The 15,264-nt window shown below is 35.4% G+C and overlaps 1 protein-coding gene across 7 annotated transcripts; it reads right to left on the bottom strand.

Annotated features, from left to right (window-relative positions):
• Nucleotides 1-695: 695 nt before the first annotated feature.
• Nucleotides 696-12,267, bottom strand: LOC107843502 (E3 ubiquitin-protein ligase TRAIP). Of its 7 annotated transcripts, none has more exons than XM_016687808.2 (9): nucleotides 12,012-12,267; nucleotides 10,336-10,603; nucleotides 8,740-8,841; nucleotides 8,539-8,621; nucleotides 8,328-8,444; nucleotides 7,381-7,483; nucleotides 6,541-7,298; nucleotides 6,200-6,413; nucleotides 1,721-2,063 (listed from the first exon to the last, which is right to left on the bottom strand). In XM_016687808.2, exons 1-7 carry the CDS (start codon nucleotides 12,131-12,133, stop codon nucleotides 6,567-6,569), a joined length of 1,527 nt encoding a protein of 508 aa, XP_016543294.2. In that variant the 5' UTR covers nucleotides 12,134-12,267; the 3' UTR covers nucleotides 1,721-2,063; nucleotides 6,200-6,413; nucleotides 6,541-6,566. The 7 variants fall into 7 exon arrangements, with proteins under 7 accessions (XP_016543298.2, XP_016543294.2, XP_016543297.2 ...); XM_016687811.2 differs by having other exon boundaries at nucleotides 1,721-5,930; nucleotides 6,659-7,298; XM_047413219.1 differs by having other exon boundaries at nucleotides 6,659-7,298.
• Between the last annotated feature and the right edge of the window lie 2,997 nt (nucleotides 12,268-15,264).

Raw genomic sequence — 15,264 nt, 5'->3', positions numbered from 1 at the left:
AAGATCCAAACCTCTTGATTCATGCCATAAAAATGACCCAATTCCACCGGAGCTAGTTTGTGGCGTAGAGTTGAGGGGCTGGCGGTGGTTCAGGGCAGTTCAACCACGGTACCCACTCACAATAACGATTTGGGTCAACTACAGGGACACGAATAGGTGCAACCAAGGAAGCCATGGACGCCACCAACTGTTGTATAGAGGATCGCAGATCCGTAATTTCTCGAGCAACTGATATGTCGTCTGTACCCTTCAAGTGTTGGTCCGCCATTAGACACTTTAAGATGAAAGCACCAATGTAACAATTTACACCTCAAATATGTTGTTATTACTTGAAAATGGGACTGAATTACAACTGACTCTGTATTAGAAAATACAATAAAGAAAACAACAGTACAAGACTAAAATTCAAAGGGATAGAGAAGAAGTGGGGATAAGAAGCTCAAATTTCTCAGAATTGGGGATGAGACTTAGAGAATTTTCAGTAACAATCAGCCTACTTTTTGCTATTGCTACCACTTCCTTTATAACAAACTTCGACAGCTCACATGCTCTCAGATTCCTTCACACGTTTTACCCACCCTTTAATTGAAATCAACTAATTTTTTTGGCCTTCTCTTCGCACAAGTGCTTCAGCCATGTTAGTCTCCACCTCAGCATTTTCATTCATAACATCTTTCATTGGACAAAAATAATTCTTTTGAAGAAAATGCTCAAGATGGAATGATCAATTGAACAGCTATATTCAAAACCCTGTTGCATACATAGATACACACATACTGGCAAAAATTCTACTCCAAATAATCTCATCAATGTCATCGACAAGATACTATAGACAAAAAAATTGAACGTCTATGCACTCATTTCTCCCAGAGAAGGGTGCCTAATTATATTAATACACATCCAACCCTTATTTTATGTCAAACATCATTACTTCTTGCATAATATTGACCAAAAGTCGAGGCCTCCTCCTCAACGTATATCCATGTTAGAGTGAGTGCAGAAAGAGCAACCCGGACCATGTATCGGAGATCGCAATGTGTCATGCTGCAGTAAGTGAAGTGTTAGAGCTTAGGAGTGTGCATTGATCAGTTTGATTGTCGATATTCTTTTCTTAAATATGCTAAAACAATAAAATATTTTTTATTTATTTTTGAATTACTAATTTTTAATCCGGTTCAATTTTCAATTTAACCAATAAGAAAATATTCAAAATAGAAATAGTAACATAAAAAGAAATTGAATCTTAATTGTAGCCAAAATCCTATATAATGTGTTTTAATTTACAAAAATCTTCAAGCTTGAATAGGTTTGCAGCAATTAAAGATAAATTAAAAGATCTCTCTATATATAGGGGAAAGTAGTAATTTAGTATATTCTTATTGGGTTATCGATTTACCCAAAAAACCCAATAAGACCACTGAAACCGAACCAATAACCTAAAGAAAAAATTTATAAAACCATTAAAAATCCATTAACTCAATAACCCAATAATAATAAATCAATAGTATTTTTGTCAATTCAATCTTTTCATACCCCTAGATGAGCTGGTCAATTGCATTAGGTAGGAGATGCCAGACCTACTTTACGAATAAGAGGCAAACTTGGCACTAAAAGTCGGCTACATGGTCAGCCAAAACACCATTAATGCGTATGCAAAACCATTCAGGGCATTAGCACAAGCAGACAATACACCAAGCATCACCTTCCCCTAGTAAGCAACTAGAAAAATGAAGTGCATGCTTGCATAGAAAACTATTTCACTACCGTCAAAACCACACGCACGCACTTTCAATATGTACTGATCAAGCAAACATAACTAATCAATCAAATGTCAGTATAACTTGACTGCTAAAACACAACCCTAAACACTGTACAAGGAATGGATTCTCTACATCTTTGATGGATAGTTTACAGGTGGAAATCCACAAGCACCATGAATACAGGTACTCACCGACACTACTGAAGAAGTTATCTACTTGCAAGAATCTGCGAGGCTGGGAACTACTTTACTTGGTGTGGCACATGTATCTCTTGAATGATGGCAAATTCTCATTATTGTCATGCTGCAAAAGTATGCAAATAAACTTCCACCTCTAGCTCTTTCTAAAACAATTTTTCATAATGAAATAGCAATCACGTAGGTATACCATACACGTGGAATTGAGTTGCACAAACTACTATACAAGTTTCTTGCATTTATTGTCCTTCGTAGCTCAGCGTAAAATACATAAGCATTCTTGAGTAAAGGGATCACTTTTACTTTTAAAACATTGCCCAAATCATTTTTTTCATATTTTTTTCTTTTCCACTTCAGCCGAGGTTTATCACCTAGTAGCCCCAATGGAAGTAGGCAGGAAAAATCAAATAGCTGTGTCCTATTTTGTGCGAACTTCAATGATCAAAAAGGTCCTCAATGTATAGGGACAGACCCTTTTTTTGACAAAGTAAATAGATATCATTAAATAAAGAGTTAAATAAGTTAACTAGGCAGCTAGAGAGTGATTCAAAGTTAACACCCCACCAAAACATTTGCGATTCTTTTATTCCAGATACACCAAAAAATTACTGCTGGAATCATTCTCAAAATCCTCTTGATGACTTTATCAACTTTCCAAAAGATCCAGCTAGAATAGGCTCCCTTGGACTGTGGGAAGACCCAATGTCGTAGAACTTATTGTGGTCCATATAAAGAATGGTGAAATATATGTTGGGCTAATACAAAAAATCTGAATTTTCAATTGTATACTTTAACTCTGTGGGGACCTTATGAACCCTATATTGTTTGAAGTGGTAGAATTACCGTTTTACAAGACAACAGAGTTTGCGTGTAATGGTGAAAAACATCACTTTATTTTTTCTCATTTTCCCCCTGTTTCTTCCTCTTCTTCTTTCTCTATTCTTTTTTTTTAATCTTTTTTTTAAAATTTGTTTTTGGAATCTTTTTTCTTTCTCCATTCTTTATTCTTTCTCTATTCTTTATTTCTTTTTTATTACCGAACACTATAACCACCACCCTATCACCAAAAATCTCACCATGGCACCGTTTCTCTGATCCCATTCCCTCAACCACCAATCAAGAGAAGCTTTGTTGCTGGAAGGATGAAGGTTACCATTAGTGGTTGTTGGATCTTCTTGAATCTAATGGTTGCACCGAGAGAATTGGCAGGAAATATGATCTATGGTTATTGGGTCTTTCAAAATGGGATAGAGATGAGACTTTTAAATTCGAGGTGGGTAACGGACTTTTGCAATAAATGGTTAGGACTTAAGATGGATCTTTCTTCTTGAACTTGAAAGGGGCAAGAGGAAGGGGAGAAATCATAGAACAAGTTCAACCTAAGAAACTGAATGAAGGGTTTTATGTGACGTAGGTGCAGTGAAGTGCCTTTTGGGTTGACGAAGATTAAAAATAGTGGTTCTTGCAGGGTATAGAAGCGCCGAGATGGTTTTAACTGGTGGTGTTACAGCAATGTCCTTTGCTTGGATGGTAAAGATGGTGGAATTGGGTAGCTGAAATGACATCGCCTGAATCACCATTTTTCTAGGTGAGAATATTGTTAAGGAAAAAAAGAAAATAAGGAAAATAAGGAAGAAAAGAAAACGAAGTAAAAGATTAAAAAGAAAATGAAAATAAAAGCAGAATAGTAATACATTTTCTATTCTTCACTGAGGTTTGCTGTAGTTGTCAGAATCACCAGTTTTTCAAGAAGAAATGTCCCAAGGAAAGAAGAAAAACATAAAAAAGAAGAAGAGAAGGAAAAGATAAGGAAAAACAAGTAGAGGAATCTTAGTAGCTCAATTGGTTGGCTATCTGAACGTTGGTGAGTCAATTCCTCACATTGTAATCCCCCTCCACATTTCCCCTTCCCCTACCCCCAAGTTTAAAGAAGAAAAAAGGAAAAAAAGTAAAGCAAAATAGAAAGTACATTTCATAAAAAAATGTTTCAAAAAAATTCAATTGCTACACCACGTACCTTGAAAAGATGGTATTACTCCCACTACAAACAAATATAGGGGTTCAGAGGACCCTGCAAAGTTTATGTGTTCTAAAGAAAAGGATAAGTCCTCTGTGTGTGTGCGCGTGAGGGGGGGAGGGGATCTTTGTGTTATCAAGTGATATTTTTATCGGGGGAGTAAAATATGTCATATACTCTTTTTCGTTTAGCCACAATTTTGTCTCATAGGATTTCCCATTATGATTTTTAAAGAGACAGCTAGAGATGTGTAGTACCAGACATATGTACTCTTTTTCTTTCAGTAAGATTTTTCACCACTGCGTCTTTTCCTAGCAATGTTTAAACGAGGCACATAATCAATTGATGAACATCCAGGGTGAAAGTTATGAACATATTTATTTATGTGGATGTCCATACATTCCATCTAATGAACCACTTGAATACATGCATCTATGTAAGCTGCCACTTCATTATTGTGACTTTTTGGGTTGTATTCTTGTGACCTTTGAGATGTACTTTGTAAGTTTGTATCCTATATATAGGATATTCTTAGCCCCATGGAAGATACATTTAAGAAATAAGAAATCTTTCTCCCTCTCGACATTTATTATCAACATCTTATTCCATATTACTCTTATTTTACAATATAATGTGAGATTTTATGTGTCTGTTAGTTTAGGGTTTTGGACTAAAAGTGTCCACTTTTCAGGAACATTAAGGATCATTTGTGTTATCTATTTTAGATAAGGAACTAAGGATCATTTGGGTTAAGAGTAGATATGAGGGACCAAAACAATTATACCCCTATACATTAAGGACCATTTGGATCTTTTTTCTCATCTGTGACATGTAATACATGGAAGAATTGGTGTTATGGGAAAAGAACCTTGAACAACCTAGTAACAGCATCACTCCATGGACATCAAATGTGAAAAGTTCTGATGCCTCGACTCTAGGGGATATAACAGGAAGTAGGAAGGTAAAAACTGATATTATGGTTTGCCATGAGGAGAATAGAGAAGTGTCTTTCATAGAAGATTTTAAAATGAACAAATAAAGAACAACAAATTTCAGTAATTTTCCTGGAGGAATTCAACAACAACAACAACAACAACAAACCCAGTGTATTCCCACCTAGTGGGGTCTGGGGGGGTAAGATGTACGCAGTCCATACCTCTACCTCTGAAGAAGTAGAAAGGTTGTTTCCGATAGACCCCCGGCTCAAGGCACAAGATACCACACAAACACATAGTAAAGCACAGAAGCAGATTACATAACATAAATACGGCACCCATAAGTAATATAAAACAGAGGAGAGCAGAGGAAAGCACACAGATTCGTAATGCAACATGGAACACGGAACACGGAATAAAACCCCCACCAAGTAATTCCCTACACTAGCGACCCAAACTGGCCCTAGTCCTCTGCCATAATTCGCGTCCTCCAGACCTTCCTATCTAGGATCATGTCCTCGGTGAGCTGTAACTGTTCCATGTCCCGCCTAATCACCTCACCCCAGTACTTCTTCGGCCTACCCCTACCCCGCCTAAAACCATCCAACGCTAGCCTCTCACACCTACGGACCGGGGCATCCATGCCCCTCCTCTTCACGTGTCCGAACCATCTCAATCGTGCTTCCCGCATCTTGCACTCCACTGAAGTCACACCAACCTTCTCCCGGATAGTCTCATTCCGAACTCTATCCCCTCTAGTCAGCCCACACATCCAGCGCAACATCCGCATTTCTGCCACCTTCATTTTTTGGATGTGGGAGTTCTTAACTGGCCAACACTCCGCTCCATACAATAAGGCCGGACGGACTACCACCCTGTAGAATTTGCCTTTAAGCTTGGGCGGCACCTTCTTATCACACAGCACCCCCGACGCGAGCTTCCACTTCATCCATCCCGCCCCAATACGGTGCGAGACATCCTCGTCAATCTCACCGTTACTCTGGATCACGGAGGAATTTTCCTGGAGGAATTCAATTGCAGAATTCATTTATTGCATGAGAAGGTTGTAGGAAAGATGTTCACATCATGCTCAAGGATCAAGCAGCGTTAACAATAAAAACGAGGGTTATTCAAAGAGTATTGATGCTAACCTAAAACTGAAGTTTAAGGAAGATACATGATAAACTCTGTAGACTAAAACAAGTAATTGACTTTGGAAATGTAACAGAAAAGCAGGAGAAGTAACTGAACATGTAACATTTATAGGCAAATAAAGAAATTAAGACCCACCAATGATGTCGGATTTATGGATTGAGGAACTTTGATACGACCACCTCTACCATCCGCTCTTACAGCAACCAAATACTCAGTACTCGCACCTGATCCTTGCATTCTTCAAGCCAGCGATCCAGATCCCAAGTCCCTTACCTTTTCTTACACCATTTTCCCAAGTGCCAGTAAGTCCCATCAGGACCTAACAATCCACCAGAAAAGCAGCTGTCTCCTGGGATATTTATGCAGTGTCAGAGGAAACAAATACTTGTTAAGTGATTTCCGTTTTCCTAAGTGAACTTAAACTCCCCCAAGGAAAGTAAAAATTAAGAAAATGAACTATTATGTAATTCTTTTACCTAAAGGTTACATCAAGTTTAAGAACTCATCGGTGAATAAGATCATCTGGTACAAGTAAATCATAATCACCCAAACAACGAGACAGCAGTTTAACATCAAGATGAGACAGATGGAGACCTGGTTGGGAAAGTACAACTGGTGAAGAAGTTTCTTTCCGGATGTGAAATGAGGGCTGCTGCTGTGTAATGTCCTCTAAAGGCGGAAGATCAGTATCATCATCAAGAATAATCACAGGGAGCATGTTTTCGGCACTGTTCTTACTACAATTCTTTGAACCTGACATTCCATCCTTATTTCCTGATCCGTGCACTAGATTTCTACCAACTGCTTCCGGCCTTGACAAGAAACTATCATGCACAGCCTTCTTATAGTCAAAAGGTTGGTGCAAGTTTTGATATGAATGCACATGAGTGGAATTCTCTGAAGTGGCTTCATCTTTGTTTCTTATGGAAGAGTCTTTCTCATGATTATTTTTGAGAAGACTTCTAGCTATAACATCTTCTGTCATTCTTGCTATACTCTTATCCTTAAATTTATACTTCCTTTTTCTCCTTGGTCTAGATAAATCATCAGATGAGCCAGTGAGGATGCATAAATCTACTTCTGCCTCAGCAGGTGCCTTATGCTGATTCTCATATGAACATCTGTCAATTTTGGGTTCTTTACTTCCTTGATAGATTTTCTTGGAGGCTCTTGAAATTCTCAAAATTTCATTATCTTTTCCTTCAAGTGCCATCTCAAGTTCATGGACCCTGGCCTATAAATAGCCACACAGTGAACCACTTCCAAGGCTCAAATTGCAATATATCATATTTCATTTTAGCACATCAAACACTTACCTTCAAGTTATTTTTCTTCTCTTTAGCTTTATGAAGTTTGTTGAGAAAACGAGCCTCTTGCCTGTCTAGAGTGTTGCATTTCGCCATCAGTTCTTCATAATTCCTGCCAGATAAATGCAATAAAATTGTTCGTCAAACTTACAGCTAAACAATCAAGATTGCTTCTCTGCTTGATAAAACTAGATCAAGAAAATAAAGATTACTTTTGAGCTTTTGAGAAAACGAGATCATTGTAAATGACAAACTATAACTACCTTCACCAGGTGAAAATACCACAGGAGGGTACAAGGAAAAAGATCTTACAGAAGGAAAAGGATTCTTTCGTACAACCAAATCTAACGTTTTTACAAGCATCACAATAATGCCATTCCATAGACGAATCGGCTACGTAATAGCCAACCTTTTTACAAGAAAACAATAAAGCTCATTACTTCACTAATCTGCATAGAAAAGATTACCCATCTATTACTACCTATAAGGCCATTTCTTTTGAAACAGAACTCCTTTTGGAGCTTTATATGTAAGCATATAGCAAAACCTACAAGAACTATTTTTAACTTTTCGCTTTTGAATTTAGAAGCTTCAGTAAAATAACTTCAATGTGATTTCAGAATTAACAGTTACTTTTCATAAAGAAGAACTAGGAAGTCTGGCTTTTAGCAGAGTCGCTTGGCTTATGAAGCTTATGTTTTACCGAATGGACTTTCTATCTACATGGCCTATCCCCGAGATCAGATCAGAAAATCATTTGCCCTAGCTTGAGAGGAAACTCAGTGTAATATATCGAAGTATTTAACATTCAGATTTCCCACAGAAATGAACCTCCAATGATCATATCCACAACATAAAAAAAGGCTAAAATATTCTCTAAAGCTAAAGAAGAGCATTAGTAGATATAGAGTTTAATGCTGAATACTATAACTTCCTAAATGAAAGTAAAAACTTACTTATTACGGATGACCAATGATTTTTTCAAGACATCAATTGTCTCTTTGCTATTGACACCATCTCCTAATGAAGCAAGTTTCAAGACCTCTTCTTCATCCAACTTCAAATCACTGACTCTGAAGTAATAAACCATGAAGGAAAAGTGAAAAGAACTATTGTAAATATAATAAAAGGATGCAATTCTTGTTGCCCTCAATATGATTGACTTACAACTTGAGGGTTGCAAGCTCCTTAGCTAGAGCCATATTTCTATCTTGTAGCCTTATGCACTCCAAAGTTGATCGATCTAGCTCCTAATACACAAATTTGCCCCAAAAATAGTAATTAATAACTTGCATATATGCCAACAGGAAGAATTATGCGTAAGCATGCATGAAAGATGCACTAGCATAATGAGGCAAAAACATCTACCTTGGATTTAAGATGTAGCAACTGCTGAACGGCTGCCTCCTGTTTCACAGCTTCAATCTTTAGTGTCACTTCCATTTCCAACTGCTCCTTGCATGTGAACAGCTGAAACGAAAAAAATATCCATCACTATGACAATTAGTTGAGATGAAAGTGTGATGACATGAAGTCTCACACAGATCAAGTCTGAGCAAATTGCTCACATAACTATCTCTAGTTTTACTTACTGGTACCAGATACTTCTTAACCATACAAGAACCATGCTTATTCCACCTCTGAACATGTCCATTTGGTTCAGAGCAAATATGTGGCTCTTCAATCATTAGCCAAACAATAAACTGAAACCTACATCTGCAAAAGATGTTTGTTTCACTAAGTTGTAAGGACTCTTCATTTTTGGTGCCGCACCCATGCCGATAAGACATGTGTGTGTGTGGGTGTGGGATCCGTACCCAATCTGGTCAATCAATTTTGGGTATTTTGACCAAAATCGACGGAGAAATTTCGGATAGATTCAATATTTTTGTAATCAAAACAAAAGCTAAAGTGAAATTGAAGAAAATAGAATATTTTGTATATAAAAATTTCTACACCGCGCCTTCTCCTTTTATCAACTTCCAGGAAAGTACTCTTGATCATTATTTTCTCCTCAAGTTTTCCACATAATATCTCATAATTTAAGTTTTATAACTATATTTTTAGAAATTTGAATTATTTTTAGCCAAATCGCGCACCCGTATCCATACCTGGATTCGTATCCCCGAATATTAAAATTTAGATCATGAAGGATCCAACCTCTAGATCCGCACCCGTATCAAACACCTACACCCAAGTCCGAGAAACTTAGTAATTTCATTCATCACATGAGACATGTGAACATTAGAACTCTTCATGGAACTCGCAAATTTTTATATCTATCAAATTTATATCATTTTCATTTGGCCAACAGTGGGCAAAGATAAATGAAAATTTTAACTTACACATCTAAGTGATGGATGATGTCATGAAACAAGTACTCAGCTGTTAGGTGCTTGAAGGAAGAGATCACCATACTTGGATTCTAAATCAAGTAGAAAAACTGGTTTTGAATCTTTCTATGTGCAATAGCATTTGATTGCCCCAGCTCAAGGCTTTTTGAGGATGGAGAACTGGAAGCCAATGATTTCCAAATGTGAAGACTATTAGGGCTAAACGGAAGTATGGTGAGCTCTTTGCAAACTTATATTTTCTCTAGCTGCCAACTTCGTACTATATTTACAATGTAGTTGTATCTGTCACATGAAGGAAAGGTCGACGTATCAGACTAGTAGTCCTCATAACTTGTGATTAGATTAGGGTACATCCTTTAACTACCACAGTGAACAAGAACATCCTTTCGTATCCAAAACTTAGCAAGTTTTATCCTTTGACCAGAATGGCAGAAAAACCAACAGACCCGCCCACATGCAAGTAGGTATCTCTCATAGGTATCCATTTTTATTTCATCAAATTGAGAAAATACTATGAATAGAATAAGCATGATGCAATTGCACAGCATTTGACAGCTTTATATTCTGTAAATTCATGGAAGCCAAAGATATAGCAAGATGAACCATTTACCTCTGCATTGACTTCTTTGAAATCTTTCTGCTGTTTTTCCAGAGTGGAAGTCAGTCGTAAAACTTTCCTCTCCAACCTTTTAACCTCATTTGTCAATTCCCGATGATCCTCTTCATAATCACGAGGTTTCTGGGTAAGACTTTTGTCATCTGGATCACTAATAGATTGGAAATAAAGCCTATTTGCATTTTCTTCTGAACAAGCCTGTTTGCAAACTGGGCAATTCTTCTTTCTTCCCTTTGCGCAATATTCAAACCATTGTTGAAGACTGGTTTTTGCAACCATAACATAATCACAAACAGAAAAAACCTTACCATATCAGATAAGGACAACAATTATCTCAATCAAATAGCCAAGCACGAAAATAGAATTGTTACATGCCTAACCAGCAACAACTTAAAGTAGGAGTAATGATTCATTTTCTCATAAGAAGCAAACATAAAGGTATGTTTCATTTAAAGGAAAATATTTTACCTTCGGAAATTATTTCCCTGATCATCTATTGTGTTTACTAGACTGTAAAAGCAACTAACATAAAGTAATTGTACAAGGTGTGGAATAGTAGTGCGGGAGAATGATTTGGTGATAATGTTTAGTATTAAAGGTTAACAATATACATGAATGTTGATTAAAACAAATTATATAAAATAAGAGGTTATTGATTTGTTTGTAAATATAAGGACTGCAGCTCATAAGTGGCAGAAATAAATATATTTTAGATAAAAATGGAGAAAACCATTTTCACAATACAATGTAACTACAATACTTTCTTGAGAAAAGCTTCTTTTTTTAATAATCGTGATGTACGGGCCAGCTTGTGTGCAACTCGACTAGTTTTAGGGGATGCTTGTCACCTCTCACCAACGTGTACCAGGCAACTGTGTCCATCAAGGGCATGACAGATGGAAGAAATAACCTAGGGGTAGTTTCGTACAAGGATGGGAGACAAAGTTATTCCATAGATTGGGTTATACTACCATATATGTGGGATAACTTATTCCGTAGTACAAATGGTGGAATAAATAATATTGAAATTAACTAATACCCCTAACCAAACACATGCTACAATGATTCTACATTTTATCCTGGAAATAATATCCTTTATCCCTCATACCAAATGATCCCCAGCTCACTTTGTTGACCACTAGGCGGTACATCTTTAAAAAAATCATCCTGTACCATAACTAAACAAAGAATATTCAGATGCTCATGTAATTGCAAATGAAAATTGATGAATCTGTATAATGGAACTAAGGAACTCATGGGTACAAGGGTAACAAATACCAATTCTGGGTAAGAAAAAAAAAGGGATTTTTAATCAAGTGGAATCCCCAAGCAAGAAAACCCAACAACAGACAAGAGGAGTGCTGGAATTGTAAACATCCTCCCACCTCTAATCCTAACATTGTGTGTCTGAGTCACCAAGAAGCAAAAAAAGACGGGGTAAAAATGGATTTTTAATCAAGTGAAATCCAAGCAATGAAACCCAATAAAAGACAAAATTGTTTGCTCGGATAGATAAGCACTTTTCACCTCTAATCCTAAAGTTGTGTGTTCAGAGTCCCCCGGAGAAAAAAAGGTGGAAGCTCGGGGTGAAAAAAAAAAAACAATAAAATTCTTACTGTCAATTCAAATCAAGATTTAGCCAAACACATTTAGAAAGGGAGGGTTCTAACCATAGTTCGTGAAAAACGTGACCACAAATAGTAATGGATTGAAGATCTTCGATGATAGGGTTTAAATCTTCATAGCAGATTGAGCAAATCGTCTTCCCAAAACTATTATTCACTCCAACCATTTCCTATGTCTCCTCCTTTTTTTCTCTTTCTGAAGGAGAGAAAAGAAAATGGAATCAGCGGGGCGGGGAGAAGAGGGAAAATTCAGGAAATCCAGAGGAATTTATACTGCCTGAACCCTATTAAGAAAAGGCCCAACTCATCGAATCGGAGTTGTTTTAAAAAATTTAAATACACACCTCAATTAAAAAAAAAAAATTAGTACCTATAAATAGGTGTGTGTTCGGTCGGTTCGGTCTGATTATTTAATATCGATTTGGTTTATTGATTTTTGGATTGATAAAAATGACATCCATAGCCAAACCGAAATAAATTCGATTTGGTTTGGTTTTTTCCAAATTCGGTTCGATTATTTCGGATTTTTATTTCGATTTGAAATATTAAAGTAGTTAGCCTCTCTTTTTCATAACTGAACATTTAAAATTGATGAATTTTTTTAGAAAAAATACTTTTCAAACTTGTTTTTCAATCCCAAATATAAATAATTATAAATAACTCAACATGGATGAAACGAAATGAAATAATCATAAGCTTAACATAATACATAACGTCATTAATCATTACATATAATATAACCTTGCATAAATAGTCTACAAAACAACACAAAACTCATAAAAATAGTCCATGGAACAACATACTTTCTGCATAAATAGTCCATAAAACAGTCCAAAGTCACCAAAATAGTCCTTAAAATATTTGAGTCACTAAAACAATCCATAAACGACCTGCTGCATATGCGAATTTGCTGTTAAATGTTAATTGTGAATGTGAAACTAAATATATATATATATATTATATAATAAAATATATAAACTATTTATTTATTTATAAAATTTTGGTTTTTCGGTTTAAACCGATTTTTTTTTAAATCGAAAATCGAACCAAAAAACCGAAATTCTAAAATTACAAACCGAATCCGATCCAAAAAATCGAAACCAAAATTAAATTCGGTTTGATTTTTCATTTTTTTCGGTTTAAATCAAAATATGCCTACCCCTACCTATAAATGCTTCTTTCGTGAGTTAAGGTATAACAATTGTGAGATATTTAAAAAAACTAGCACCTACTAAATGCTTCTTTCCTGAGTTGTAAGGTATAATAATTGCGAGGTATTAGTTAGTTCAAGATTATTTATTTTACTATTTATATTATAATGATAAAATAAGTTTTTTTATTTTTGAGAAGGAGAAAAAATAACTTATTTTATATACATGATACGATAACTAGTTCCAAGATTAATTAGTCTGTAATAACTTTTTTCTAATGAAACGATTCCTTTACTTGTCCAAATGTGTGCCTTTCAAACGCAAAATACCGATGTGACAAAAAAATATCACTCACTTTACTGATTAGCAGAAAATGTCTAACAGGAATAATTTTTTTTAGATAGTCAAGGTGTTTAGTAGGTACTATTTCTCATTAAGGGGTCGTTTGGTAGAGTGTATAAGAATAATATTGAATAAAATATATTAGTAATGTCTGTATTATTAATGCAAGTATTAGTAATGCTGGTACTTACTTATACAAACAACATTTCTTACATAGTGTTTGGTTTAATATATTAAAAAATATATATTTACATATTTATCAAAAGATGTTTGTTTACCAAAATATCCTTCTTTGTACCTTCTCTTTCAAGAATAGTAGTAGTAGTAGCTACTGTTGGAAAATCCGAGGACGCACCCATGAATTTCGGGACTATAGTCGACTGGATCTCTTTTCTAGTTGAATTGCATAGCACTATCTCATTCATTTCTTTTGCACAACTTATTGTGGATTCATACGTCAATTTTATGAACATACTCGTGGCATGCGCGGTAGTCGAAGATATTCATGGAGGTAACTACAAACCAGCTACAAATCAGCAGCAGCTACAAAACAGAGCAAAAAAATGGAGGTAGCAGCTAATCAGAGTAAAAAAAAAATATGCTAAAAATGAGGGATAAATTTGTCATTTAACAAATTAATGAGTGTGTTAGAGTCTTTATATTACTAATACATAAAAAATAGTGGGTATTATTAATACGCAGTGTGTATTAATCAATACACAATAGAGTGTATAACTAATGCTTGCATTAGTTATACATAGGCTAAAAGTTGTACCAAACAAGATACTTATAATACACATTAACTAATGCGTGCACTGCTTTTTTCAATACGCTCTACCAAACGACCCCTAAGGTTTCTAAGTGAATTTTTCGAATAACTTTAGGAGACAGTAGATAACTTAAGTCTTGAGAAAACTAGCAAATAAATAAATAATTTTGAATTTTTTATTTTTGCAAGCCTAATTTGTGTTTTTGTTTGCAATTTGCATTTTATTTTATTGATTTCGATGAATTGTACCCTAACTTGTTCCCTTTTTGACGAAAGAAAAAAATCTTGAATTACCATGTGGGTAAAACAGGAAAACGCAAGAAACTAGAGAAAATTGAAGGAAATATGTCATTTAAGTCTTGAATAAAGGATTGATAACATTGACCAACTTAAAGAGTCAAACATAATTAGGAAACTTAATTAAGTTAATTGTAGACTTGATTAATATTTTCAAAACTTTCTAATCTTTTCAGAAATACAAATCAACTCACACCCCTCTCCTCTCCAAATCAACCATCTTTTCTCTCTCTCAATAGTTTCTCCCAATCAATAGTTCTGAAAATTTCTCCTTTCAATCCCCAGCGACTTCAACCTCCGGCGACAAATAGTTGGCTTTGAGTTTTTTTTCGACTTTCAACCGTCAATCGACGTGACAGCCTTGCTCTCCGGCCATAACAACTTCAAATTCTTCATCGTTCCTTTTCTTTCACGGATAAAAAATTATGGCCTTTTACTTTTGAAGAAAATGAGGAACTTGAGTCAACTTCTATTCTAGTATTGGTTAACAATTTCAATATTTGTTGCTTTAATTTAAAATGCGGTCTCAATAAAATCCTAATTTCTGATATTTTCTCTCTTTTCTTTTCAGAGTGAATTATGATTTTTTGTTTTTTGTTGTGTTTTTTTTAAGTTTGATTTTTGTTGTTTGTGTTTATACAAATAAAACAACGATGTTGGTGTTTTTCGTGTTGTGCCCGTTGCTGGATTGGTTTGTTCTTGTTCTTGGTAAAACTTGTGATATTTTTGTTGTTCTATT

Source organism: Capsicum annuum, chromosome 5 (assembly GCF_002878395.1).
Source record: "Capsicum annuum cultivar UCD-10X-F1 chromosome 5, UCD10Xv1.1, whole genome shotgun sequence".
NCBI lineage: Eukaryota > Viridiplantae > Streptophyta > Magnoliopsida > Solanales > Solanaceae > Capsicum > Capsicum annuum.
The sequence above is the reverse complement of the archived record's forward strand: the minus strand, read 5'-3'. Positions and strand labels throughout refer to the sequence as shown.